This window comes from Mus pahari, chromosome 4 (assembly GCF_900095145.1).
Source record: "Mus pahari chromosome 4, PAHARI_EIJ_v1.1, whole genome shotgun sequence".
In the NCBI taxonomy this organism is placed as follows: domain Eukaryota; kingdom Metazoa; phylum Chordata; class Mammalia; order Rodentia; family Muridae; genus Mus; species Mus pahari.
The window spans coordinates 144,120,897-144,134,010 of NC_034593.1; the positions used below are offsets into that span (position 1 = coordinate 144,120,897).

The 13,114-nt window shown below is 40.0% G+C and overlaps 1 protein-coding gene across 2 annotated transcripts in view; it reads left to right on the plus strand.

Annotated features, from left to right (window-relative positions):
- The window catches only part of Negr1 (neuronal growth regulator 1), a 718,441-nt gene that overhangs the window by 556,351 nt on the left and 148,976 nt on the right, over positions 1-13,114 (plus strand). For both annotated transcript variants that reach the window (XM_021195962.2, XM_021195963.1), the window contains exon 5: positions 5,883-6,003. In XM_021195962.2, the coding sequence (XP_021051621.1) occupies positions 5,883-6,003 (121 nt within the window). The remainder of the gene's footprint in view (positions 1-5,882; positions 6,004-13,114) is intronic.

The following is a 13,114-nucleotide window of genomic DNA, read 5'->3' on the forward strand; positions in this document are numbered from 1 at the left end:
ATATTGCCTGGACAGCAGTTTGGGGAAGTAGGAAGCATTTATTTTATAGATGAAGAAATTGTGATTTAGAAACATTTAACTTAGTGAGTGCTAGAGCCACACATGACTGCAAATCTTGTCACATATTTCACCACTGTCTAGAAGTTTAATCTCAGAGAAAGTTGGAGGTGAATGCTGGCCAGAGGTTGAACAGTGCTGACGTCCTCAAATCATGTGGCTAAAGATTCAACTGTATCTTGGTGATTTGAATTTTTGTTAGCATTATGATGATACAAATTCTTTACTTTTTTTTTTATCAGCAATAACATGCTAAATTCTTGGCTCTCTTTGAAGTTAGAATAGTTTATAAACCAAGGAAATATTTTCTTTTGAAGTTTGCTGATCAGTGGAGTCTGAAATATTGTTGGTATTTGTGCACTGAGCTTCTACTGTCTTCAGAGAAAACATTTTCATCCTCATCTCCTCCTCATCTGTGATGGTAATATAGTAAAGATTTATGGTACAGCCACGTGCTGTGGCCTGCTTCTAACTGCCTGAGGCCCTTGATTAGAATTATACCACTGCCTGTATGCATGTGTCTGTCTACACACATACTCCTATACATGTGCACAGACACACATAGATACACACACAATCATAAACATATACCAGGACTGAAGCTGTCTTCTATGTAGTGATTTCTGGAATCTTTGATCTATTTTCAAACATTATCTGACCACTTTATTTTACTCCATGAATTCTGGAATCCAAACCAAGGGCATCATTGTTTCACTTCTGTCAAGAGGATTCTTCCTGATAACCTTGTCTTTGGGAGACCAATACTTCCCATTCCTTTTTGGGCATACTTCCTTATAGCAGTTATTCAATGTTCTGCCATCCTGACACTGTTCATCATGGAGGTAGGTGGATAGTTGTCAGCGTTTAGCCATTGGATCTCCAAAGCTGCATTTCACCTACCTTGGCTTAGGAAAGCTACTAAGAAATTCTCTTGCTTGCACGTGTTTTTGATGGCAAGGCTGTGGGTACCCAGATTGCCCACCAAGGATGGCAAAAGACAAGAAGGTCTTTGGGCTATTGTCATGTCACTAGGAAAATGAGTTTGATTAGGCTTTTAAGTGCCAAGTGGAGCATTTCTGTTGTCTGCACCTGCACAGCCTGGAGTTTCTGATGAAGAACCTTTCATTATCATCTTCCTGGAATGACTGGCTACACAATGCAAGGAACTAACCCCACAGAGACAATAAAAAGGAAAGACTCCTCTTTGCAGAACATCTAATCATACAAGTGTTGGATGGCCCCTGGTTGACCTCTGTGCTGGATCTCCCAAACATCTGTTCTTACCTAACATCTGTCTGATGGCACTGTTCTAAAATTGATTGTTTTCACTATGCATCTGTTTCAGCTCACAGGCATATACAACTTGGCAAAGGGCATTATGTTCAAATGTCCACAGTGCATACCTAAAAGTCTACATCAAGGGACACCATTATACTCATAAAATTTGAGGACTAAAGCACTGACTTTCTTTGCCACTTTACCAATTTTGAAATATTATATTTGAGTAGAACCAAGCAGTGTATGTGAAAAGAAAAGCAGTTGTCAGATACAAGCATGTGATAATGTGTATGTCCATCCTGGACTCCTTAGAAGCAGTCTACGTGCAGTCAAATTCACAGAGTAATCATGAGTTCACTCAGTTTAATCACGCTCTAGAACAGGGACTAGTCAATTTTCTTAAACATGGAACATTTTATCACAGAATTGCTATTTCGGGCAAATTGGCCTAGCATATTCATGGTTTCAGCTGTTACAGGTTTAGCTGGAAATTTAACAGTGTGTAATGGTTTTCAAACAAGTGGATTATCACACCCCCTTGATGCAAATATTTTCAACTTCTTTGTTATAACAAGTCACTAAAGGCCATGTAGCTTATGAGCACTTGGGAACCTTATGTTACAAGGAATGGGTCAGATAACCAAAAGCAGTATAGCCCCGACACAGCAAAATATGTCCTAAGAAATATGAAATCCGTAAGTACGACATATAAAACCTTTTAGAATTCTGTGGTCAAAAGATTTTTTAAATTTCCATCCAGGATTCATAATACTCATGTTGACAGGATGGCCTCTGAAAAGCACTATGGGAATAAGGCCTATCCGGCATCCTCAGATAGTGCTGGTGTCTAAATAGACTGGTGGGGTTTGAAGTCCTGTGAACTTGGAATTATCCTAAAATTATCCAGCTGCTACTGGTCAACTAGATAGGTCTAACTTAATTATTTTTTCACAAACTCTACCTTCTCTATGGAGTAGCCTGTGACTTTTCCATGATCCCGAGCAATGCTGGGCCAGCTCCAAAACAAGCCCACCTGCTCTGCTCCTTTGTTTGTTTGTTTGTTTGTTCTTGACATGGTGTTCCAGGCAACAGCCAATGACTTCTCATGGATTTAAGTAACTGTTATCCTTCTGCTAAAACATCTGTAAAGCCTCATCTCTATGTGACAAATTTAAAGCTCCTGCAATGGTCTTTCAGATGTTACAAAGCCCGTCTCACAGAGGCATGCACCAAGATGTCCTCTTGAGTATCATATCAAAGCCATTGGCTATTCTCCTGGGCTTTGAGGAGCTAAAATGGGTTCTAATATGATCTGTAGACCCTATTCATAGCTCCTTTCCCCACCATTTGATTCTAACTCAACTCTTACCACTTGAGTAAGGAGCTCAATCACTGCTCCATATAAAGACCATCATATAAAAGATATCCCTTCTTTCCACTGCTTCATATACTTTGTAGTTAGTGTCCAGCTCTATAGGGGATTTTTGTTATTGTTTCAGTAATTTGATACTGATAGAAAAATGAATAATTAAATGAATTGTATTCCCCACAATGTCCTTGCAAAAGATGTACAATAGCATTTAAATGTAATGTGAATTTTCATGTTCCTAAGAAAAATCAATAGAGACTTTCGCTCATTTTTTTTTTAACTGTAGTCAAAACATGATGTTCATGAGAAGCGCTCACAACATTTATGGCCCCACAGCCCTCAGTTCTATGTCTCCACACAATATGTATACACTTGGGACATTTTCTATGCATGTTTTGATCAAATACTGATTCGGTCTTTGTCTACAATTCCATATGACATGATACGGGTCTTTGCAGTCACTGCCAATCAGAGCTGCCCACGTGCTCCCAGATAGGTACTGTCTCTTTGACTTTGGCTGTAAAGCACCCAGTGCCCAGCCACCTGCACACTGGACTGTATAAAAAGCCTGTTAATGACAAATTGGGGTTTTATTTCAGTTCATTACACCTGGGTTTTCAGGCAATGTTTGTGATTTCATGCATTTGTTTGTAATGAGTCATGGGCCCCTTGACAAACAGGAGACTAATTTCACTAACCAGGTTATCAGTAGAGGGTTCAGACAGAGGGCCGGTTGCATATGATTATTTGTCGTCAATAATAGCTGGAAACCATAGACGATTATAGCTTGTCACCATGACAAGGAGAGGCTCAGACAGCCTCAGAAAACATTAGGGAAAATACCTCTTACCTGCTTCTCTCTCAAACAAATAAGCACATAGCAACCGATTGGTGCAGGGCTTGGGGTGGGCTGTGTTGTAGATGTCTCATGTATCTTTGGCTGCATTCTTCAAGGTGGCTCGAATCTCTGGATGAAAAAAAAAAGATTATTCAATTGCTTGTTATATTGTATTTCTGTCTATAATGCACAACCATACATCTATTGCATGTACACATAAATTATTTCATATTATTTTCTCATTCAAACATTTCTGATAAACATTCTTTCATTATTTTTGTGAAGTTACTAAAACAATTAAAATTACTACCTTGCATTTTTCCTTAGATTATAACATAAACTTTACCATTGAGAATAAAATTACTGCAGCTAATAGAGGTGTTATTATTTCAAAATGAAGTACTGGGAATAGAAAATGATGAATCTAGTTAGGTATTTTTGAAGGAGAGACAATATTCTCTTCTAAGAAAGCTTACTGTTTTTATATTCACAAGATACTAGAAGCAAATATTAAACTTTCCATTTTGATGGGTTTCTAAGAAAACTTCAAATGTACTTAAATCATACTTGGGTCATATTTTTAAATTGTTTGTATTTAAATCTTCAAGTTCCTAGTTGTAGCAACTCCTCTGTGTGGTGCCATTTAGAGTCTGTTATACTCAGACCTTGTTAAAATGCAGACACTTAGGAAAAGATGTTTTCATCCAACTCTTAGATTCCCATCCTACCAGGTGGGCATCCTTGCAAACCGTTCAGTGATCTAAGCCAATTGCCCTTGCATCTTGGTGGAATCTCACTATCTTCTATCAAGAAGTCCTGTTGTCCCCAATGTCTCAATGGATCCCAAAGCCCAGCAGCCACATTTTGCACCAAACTCACTGCCCCATCCCTGTGTGTGAGTTCAGTGTGCCTCACTCATAGTAGTCCCAAAGCCTCCCTCCGCTACCCTTCTGGAATCACACAGCAACCCATGACCCTTGTAAAGCACAAGCCAGGTGACATCCTGTGCTACATTATACCATTTCTGTAACTACCCCGGGATCCTTAAGGTCTCCATCCTGAACCATCTTGTCCCTAGCCCTCTTTGCTTCACCGACATGAGAATTTCTATGGTATTATGGTCTTGCAGCTTAGCTATTCTCTCTGCTTGGGAGGACTTCTTCATATATCCACAGAACTAGCACACACATACGTATCTTTCTCTTTCGAGGTCCTTCCTTCTCAGGGAGGACTTATGGTTTCTGCATCCATGCACAGCAGAAAGAACTCCTGAGATGTCTGTATGAAGCTGCATCATTCCATTCCCTTGTTCTCTCTAGTGTTGTTGCTTTGCAAATCAAACTCAGGGCCCAGGAAGTGCTGGCATGCACTCTACCACACAACACATCCATCCATTTGTCACTTTCTAATGCTTTACAATTTATTTATACTATGTAGCCGGGAGATGTACTGATTGTAGTCTCTCCCCTCCTCACCCACCCCATGTAGGACTCATGCTCAGTTGTGTTAAGAATCTGACTTTATTGTGCTTTGAGAACTGCCTGGCACATGTTAGAAGCTCAATAACCATTTGTTGAATAAAGTCAATGGTTTTAGCAAATCTAGCAAACCACTTAGGGTGGAAATAGCTGCTTTAACTGGAAGCATAGTGAAGAGATGGGAGGACATAGCATCCAGAACAGGCTTTGGATCGTTGGAAAGGACCAACATCAGGGATAGAAGACCAGGTCACAAAGTCAAAAAACAAAACACAAGGAAGGGATCTCAGGCTTCACTCGCCATGGCCGATTTCAAATCCTGCGCCCAAGTAGCTATTTAATCCTCAGACATTATTTAATGTCTTTGAACTTGGGTTTTTGCATTGGTAAAGGAATAGTGCTATCCAGGCTCAGAGCATCATGTGAAGAAAACAAGAACCTGAAGCCGACAGCCAGTGCCAGCTGCCTGTGATCGCTCAATAAAGGACGGTTAGATGGAGTGTGGTTTGACCGGGATACAGATGAGGTGTTCGCCTCACTGTGCTATTTTTCCAATAGAAACGGAGCCAAAATGTATTGCATTTACTCTGTACTCCCCGAGAACATTCATCTATTGTCCAACTTGAAAAATGGAGCTGAAAATGACTGGTCTAGCATTTGAAGCATAAAACGGGCTGGTATGCACTGGACTGCCAGGCGTGCGATTGCTTTGAATACAGAAGGAAAAGAAACATACACACGTGTGTGTGTGTGTGTGTGTGTGTGTGTGTGTGTGTGTGTGTGTGTGTGCGTGCGTGTGTGTGCCATCCCTGCTAAAGATTTCTTCCTTTTACCCACCATGGTGCTTTTGTTTCTTTTTCAGTTGCGCCTACAATTCAGGAAATTAAATCTGGCACTGTGACCCCTGGACGCAGTGGACTGATACGATGCGAGGGTGCAGGTGTGCCGTCGCCGGCCTTCGAGTGGTACAAAGGAGAGAAGAGGTAAGGGCTTTTGTGAGCTTCTCCACGTTCCAGGCACTTTGAGCTAATGTGTTTGTGTTTCGATACTAACTTTAAGCAATTTCTGTAACTGGCTTGAATGGTTCTCAGTAGCCTCCTTTTGGGCAAGCGGGATGGAGGGGCCCACATGGGAGGCATGAGGAGCTAACAGCTTTCCAGAAGAAATGTCCACATTGGTTTCTGTAATCTCAGAAATGCTTGCGAATCCCCCATTGCTGATACCTTTTGCTTCTCTGCCTCTCTCTTCCTAGCAACCATGTTTGCTTGGACGGCAACCTGCCTCTAAAGGGCTTGGGCATGGATTATACAAGAGCACTTCAAAAGCAATAGGAGCTACAGTCTGTACTTTGCTTCCTTAATAGCCAGAACCTTTCCTCCAGCCTTACTCTACCATAAGAAAGTTTAATGTTTTGTTTTATAGGCTTATGTGTTAGATATTCCCTCATTGTCAGGCCTGTGGAGATGCTGTGCACAGAAACAGGCCTGAGCAAGGAGATTTCAAGTTATTCTTTGACTCTGCTTAGTATGGCTGTGCCCCCGGGATGTCCCAGAAGTCTTGGAAAAAACTACTGAGCAAGGGAAGATTTGAGCCCACAGATTTCACTTTATTTCCCAGGAGTAGGTTCAAGCCTCTCCAGTTGTTCTTGCCAAGCCAGACATGAAGATCACTGTGGGTTAACTGAAAATCATAATAAGAAACGGAATATGTATCTGTATTTTACTTCAAATCTCAAGAATATAAAAAAGTGCTAGTGGACCTTTGTGAAACTGCTATTTTTAAGCCTAAATATTAAATGAAATACTGTCAGCCATATCATTGAACAAATGCATGTAGGGATTACACGCTCCAATCATAATCATAACTACTTTCATCTGACATCTGTAAAGAAAGCTAGTGAAACCACATGAAAATTTGCATATTGTCGCAATGAATGAGCATAAGCTTGATGCAAACAGGTGTCTAGGTTTTATTGTATTTGCACATGAATACGGTATATGCATGCATGTATGTGTGTGTGCATGTATGTGTGTGTGCATGTGGTGTGTGTGTGTATGTGTGTGTGTGTGTATGTGTGTGTGTGTGTGTGTGTGTGTGTGTGNGNGAGAGAGAGAGAGAGAGAGAGAGAGAGAGAGAGAGAGAGAGAGAGAGAGATTGAATGTGTGTAGGTAGGCTCACCCCTGGGTGTACATCTGTAGGACAAAAATTCATGCCCAGGATTATCCCTCTACACTTGAATTTCTGTGTCACTATTTGTAAACTCTTCACCCTGGTTGCTAGGACAAGGCCTCTCACTGAACCACCATTTTCCATTTGACTCGGCTGGTTGGCTAAGGGGTTTCTCCTGTCTCTGCCTTCCTAGATGCAAGGTTATAGACATTCCAGCCATTACAAGCTTTTCCTGGTGGTATGAGCATGAGCTCTCATGATTAGCAAGAATTTTACCCCTAATATATCACCTTATCCTTCTGCCTTTGAAACCAGAATCAGAGTTAATATGCAGAAAAAACCTCCCATTTCAATAAAAGATTTATCTTAATAATTAAGGCTATCCTCAACACCCTTTATACTAAATAACTATAGTGTTACCTAAATTTTTGGCACTGTTTTATATGCAACTTCTTGTAATTGGGGAAGTTTCAGTTTGTCAGTCATTTCGTTGATTAACTTATGCTATCCAAAATTCTAAATCTTTCTATTAATGGATTTATAGGAGCTCCATATTTTAAACATGCTGGAGTTAGATGAACTGCGTTGTGGTTTCCCTTATTCCACTCACTAGGTTTGGATGTCATCATCATCATCAACAACAACAGCCACAAGCCTTTCTAAGGTCTGGTAAGGCAGGTTGGAAAGCTCGTTTTTGATGCTCTGTGTGAATGTTATCTGTAGAGTGATGCTCAAACTTCTGAAGACCATGAAACTTTTGTTCAGATACAACCTTATCCAGTTGCCCAAGAAGTATCTATGAGCACATGACACTTCTTGGCAACATCTGTCGTAAGTAGAGCCTCAACTCTTCCTTCCAATAAGATACTCTGCAAGAGCCCCTGAGTCTCCTGTTCTCCATAAAAGGAAGTTTAATCTGATTACGATGGTCTTACCTGCCTTTTAAAGTCAGATTTTGATCTGTGGCATTCATTTCCTAAAAGCTACTAGTAAGAATCATTCCTTTTGCCCTCCAAATATGAGCCCATTTGTTGGTACCCACCTCATTTCCAATTGCCTGTAATGATCTGGAACCACACATCCTCCTAATCTCTTGAAGCATTGCCAAAAAGGCTATAGTAACTCTGGGAAGTTTTGCAGCCTGTAGCAAATGTAGCAATGGGACAGTCAATGCAGAAATGAAGCTTCAGTCCTTACTGGGAAAATGGGCTATAGACCACTTGCTGACAAGGAAGGTAAATTGATTCTCCCACCAATGCTTCCAAAACACACACACCTGTGGAATGTCAAACCAGATGCACATGTGAAAAATAAGTGGGCAGAACACATCCATCATTGTTTGAGTTTTAATTGAAGAAATATCACAATCCCCAAATGTTGCTAGAATAATTTCCTTTTAAACTATCATAGCAATTTATATGTGAAACACATGAGAGCTGATGAGCTGCCTACAGCACTGTCTCCACATAAGTGATCTGCCATGATGGCCCAGGCTGTGTGTTTACCACCCCACAGTAAAACCATCCAATGCTGTATGAAGGTGTCACTGTAAGCTACTGATAGACGCTAATTCCTATGAGCAAGTGATAGCAGATGCTGATATTTCTCCACAGAAAACAAAGTGTGTTCCTGAGCAATCTGCACAAGTCAGGGCAGTTGGTGACAGCTAGGTCTCATAAATCTTCAGACAGAGTCTATGGGGTCAACCCTTTTACTCTGGAACTCAGTCCATTAAAAATGGCTTGAAAAGTCAACAATAAACACCAAGATCAATAGCATTTCGGGTTGATTACTGATTTGCAGAACAAGACATGGCTCATAGAAATATTCACTAAAACCTACCAATGTTTGTAACAAAGGAACAGAAACAAAAAATGGAATTAGGTAGACAAATAACAGGGGCAGATAGTTTTCTGAAACAAGGCTTCAGACTTTCTTCTGAACCCCCAGAAACCTATCCAGGAGGAGACTTCTGTCAAGACCCCATCAGGAAGGGGTAGTTCGTGCAAGCTCTTTGCCTCCCAGAGATCTTTCATCTGTCATCTTTACGTAAACATTCAGAAATAACCCACACAAGATTTTACTTGTATTTAAGGAAATGCTTACAAATGCCCATGTCTCTCACTCCAAGATTATCAAAGATGGATTTTCATGCAGATGAAAACACAAACACACACCCACATAACACATACACACACATGCACATATGTCCATGAATATACATGCATACACATGTATACATATGTACATACAAATGTGCATACAGGTATACACACCCATGCACTCACACAGACTCACCAAGCCACAAGACATGACAGTCAAGGTTGTGTAGGCCTTGACCTCATCACAGTGAAACTCATACATTGCTGTATAAAAGTGTCACTGTAAGCTGCTGATAGAAATTAATTCCTATGAGTAAGTGATAACAGATGTTATTTCTCCATAGAAAGCAAAGTGTGTTCTTGAACAGTCTGCATAATTTGAGGCAGTTGGTGAGAGAACTGGGTCTCATAAATCTTCAGGCAGAGTCTATGGGGTCAACCCCTTTACAAACTCACATATGGACACATATGCATATGCACACATATACACATGAACACATGTGCAGACATGTACATGCATACACAAGCACACACATGCACAAAGACACATATTCACTCACACACATTCAACACACATACATAGACACACATGTGCTTACACACAGAGAGATACACACAGAGATACACATAGATATTCACAGACACGTGCACATAGACACACACACACACACATACACACACATTCACATGGTATGAGTGTTGGTGTAGTAGCAGTTCCTGGCAGATGGCCTAGGTTATTTGTCATGTGGATATCTCCACAGGACTGCTTAAGTGACTTTATGTCATGGCAACAGGCTTTCTCCAGAATCTGATCCAGGAGACAGCAGGATAGAAACTGCTATACCAAACCTTCTTGCAACCTTTGTTAGGTCTCATGCTGTCATTTCTGTAGTATTCTGTCAACTGTGTGGGGCAGCCTTACTCTCTGCTGAAGGGAAGTATCAGGTATATGGTATCAAGAGGTGAGATTATTAAATGCCATCTTCAAAAATGGCTCCTATACACTGTATCTTATTGAGGATCTAACTGGGTTTCATAATAGAAATATTGCCAATTTAATTTACTTCATTGCACTATCTTAACAGCTAGCATGAGAGTGACCCCACTTATACACGTTTTGTTAAATCATTAGCCATTGGTATAAGGTAGTCATTTTTAAACAGCAAACTCTCAGCATAAGGACAATCCTAATTAGGTTAATATTTACTTTAAATACATTTTAACACTGGGGAAATTAGGGTTTATATAATTGATATAAAGTACCACCATTTAAAACTTTATTTTCTTGATAACATTAACATGTTATGTTAGGTCATATTTTTTTACATGATACATGCCATACTTTTCTCCTCTTTTTCAATATTTCCTAAAATTCAAGCCAGAGGGCCAGAAAGCCATGCTTTCTTATTTCTATTGATCAGTTAGACTGCTCAAGCTTTTAGGCAATAGGTAAATTTATTAGTTCATTCTCTTTGTAAAAAAAAAAAAATTCAAAATATCTACTATACTCTGTAAACTAATATCTATCAATGAAAACAAAATGATAAATCAATAAATTCAATTTAAAGATATAATTATAGTCATTTATCACAGAGGCTAATTCTAGCTATGCTTTGGTAAAGTCTTTAATTTAAAAAAAAAGTGTCTTTCTTAACCCATCCCCATAACTTAAGATAGGAATTTAAAAGGCACAAATGAGTCCAATGAATACAAAAGAAATTCACAGTGAGACCTTAAAAACTCTCAGTTGATAAGTTAAAAAGTAATGTGCTCCCAAATCATATTATTTGCATTTCACACTGGGAGCTATCTATTCCTTCTTGTCTTTTAGCAACACATTCTTGACTTAGTCTGTGCAGATTTGGGTATTATTTACAACATCCACTAAGAGAATAAATGACTAATATGTTCAGTTTAGCATTTCTGTGAAAGATGAGTCACCTGCATGCACAAAACATGTATGTAGAGACTAATACAACTGTGATCAGAGGGTCACACATATATGTGCACATGCAGAAAATCAGCCACCTAAAATTATAATCGCATGTGATGACCTTGTATGGTCAGTGTCTTACTTTCTATTGCTGTAATAGGACACCATGTCCAAGGCAAATTGTAAAAGAAAGTTTGGTTTATAGATAAAAAGGGTTAGAGTCCATGATGGTGGAATAAGGGAAGCTCAAATCTTGGTCTACAGTCATAAGGCAGAGAGAGAAAGAGAAAAAACACTGATAATGCCAGATGAAACATTTGAGGGAACAATTAGATTGGAGAGCACTGTGGAAGGATGATTAGTGCTTCCTATCCAGGTAACAAGTAGGGTGAATTGGCGTCATTTCCTGAGGCTAGAACACACGAATGAGGTTTCATGGGGTGAGAAATGATATAATGAGAAACATGGCAGATCAAAGTGCCACTGTTGAGTTCACCATGCAACAGCAGGGAGTGTGTCTGTGCCTTAAGACTTATAGCAGTCAAGCTCTCATCTGAGCATGTCACATGTCAGCCCATGAGGGTCTCTTCATGTTTCCTCCACAAAGTACTCTCTCCACTACATGACAGGCCATCACAGCCTGGTCTTACTTTGCTTTTTGAGTTACAAATCTCACACTTCTGCCTCCCACAACCTGAGCCAACACTCCCCTGAGAAATTTCCATTTCCAAAGTATGACATCATGTTCTTTCAGATCCCTTCTTTATTTGGTACTTTTCCTGTTAAGACCCTTGCATATACAAGTACACCCATGCATGTACTCATAAGCATGGATGCACACATGCACACAAACATAGCAGTGCATACACACACATACATACACATGCACACACTAACACACCCTGTCTCCTGGTGCTCCTGTATGTTTCCTCTCACTACATAATCTATAGACTCAGTGCTGGTGTCCCTCTCCACATCAAAGTCTCTGGAGTCTTTCATTCTTAGGATTTTGCAGGGTTTCTAAAAGAGGCAGTCTCCCCAAGGCCCAGTTGTGCATGATCTAAGAACCAAAGAATCTAGATACACAAGATAATCAAAGACAGTTAGGATACTATCTCCAAGCACATTTTGTTATGCCAAAGAAACTTAATGACCTGGACCTTTGTGAGAGTGTGTGCAGCAAAAGCAAACATTGGTAAGAATATTATAAAAAAGAGAAAACTTGAAGAAAAGCCACAATAAGTTAAAAAAAGGGGGGTGAGCTAGAGACACTCCTAAGAGTTGGAAGGATTTCCCAAGGGAGGAAGGAATCATGAAATTTTTCTGGGTATATGATTTATAGTGCAATGGTGGAAACTATACAAGGGCTAGGCAAACTTTGCTGGGATTAATTAATTCTCTAGGCTATGTTCAGAGTCAATATGTGTCCCCTTGGGTCAAGGAGGAAGATGGAGCACACACTTCCCACTCAGTTTGAGGTGTTGAATCGAACTAATGTGCATCACCTACTCTGGCCTACTGTTGTCTTTGACAGTCCATCATTAGTCACATTGCCATCATTACATCCTCCACCCTTATAGTTGTCCTGTGTGCATTAGCCATTCTAAGTTCTCTTGGTTTACATATTTTCATGACTCCTTTGTGGCTTCACCATGACAGACTTCACTATTTCACAGCCACAAAGATGGAGCTGTTATTGTTGTTGGTCACATACTACTTACTCTTAAGGTGGACGCTTTTTGTTAGAAGTCATAATCACAGTTTAGTCTGTCGCAGTTAGCTGCTGTCGAAGCAAGAGTATGGTAAAATGCAGCAGTGTCTTACTGATGCACCTTGGGAGCAGCCACTAGTCCAGCCCGTCCTCCCTCCTGTCTATTTGACTGATATAAC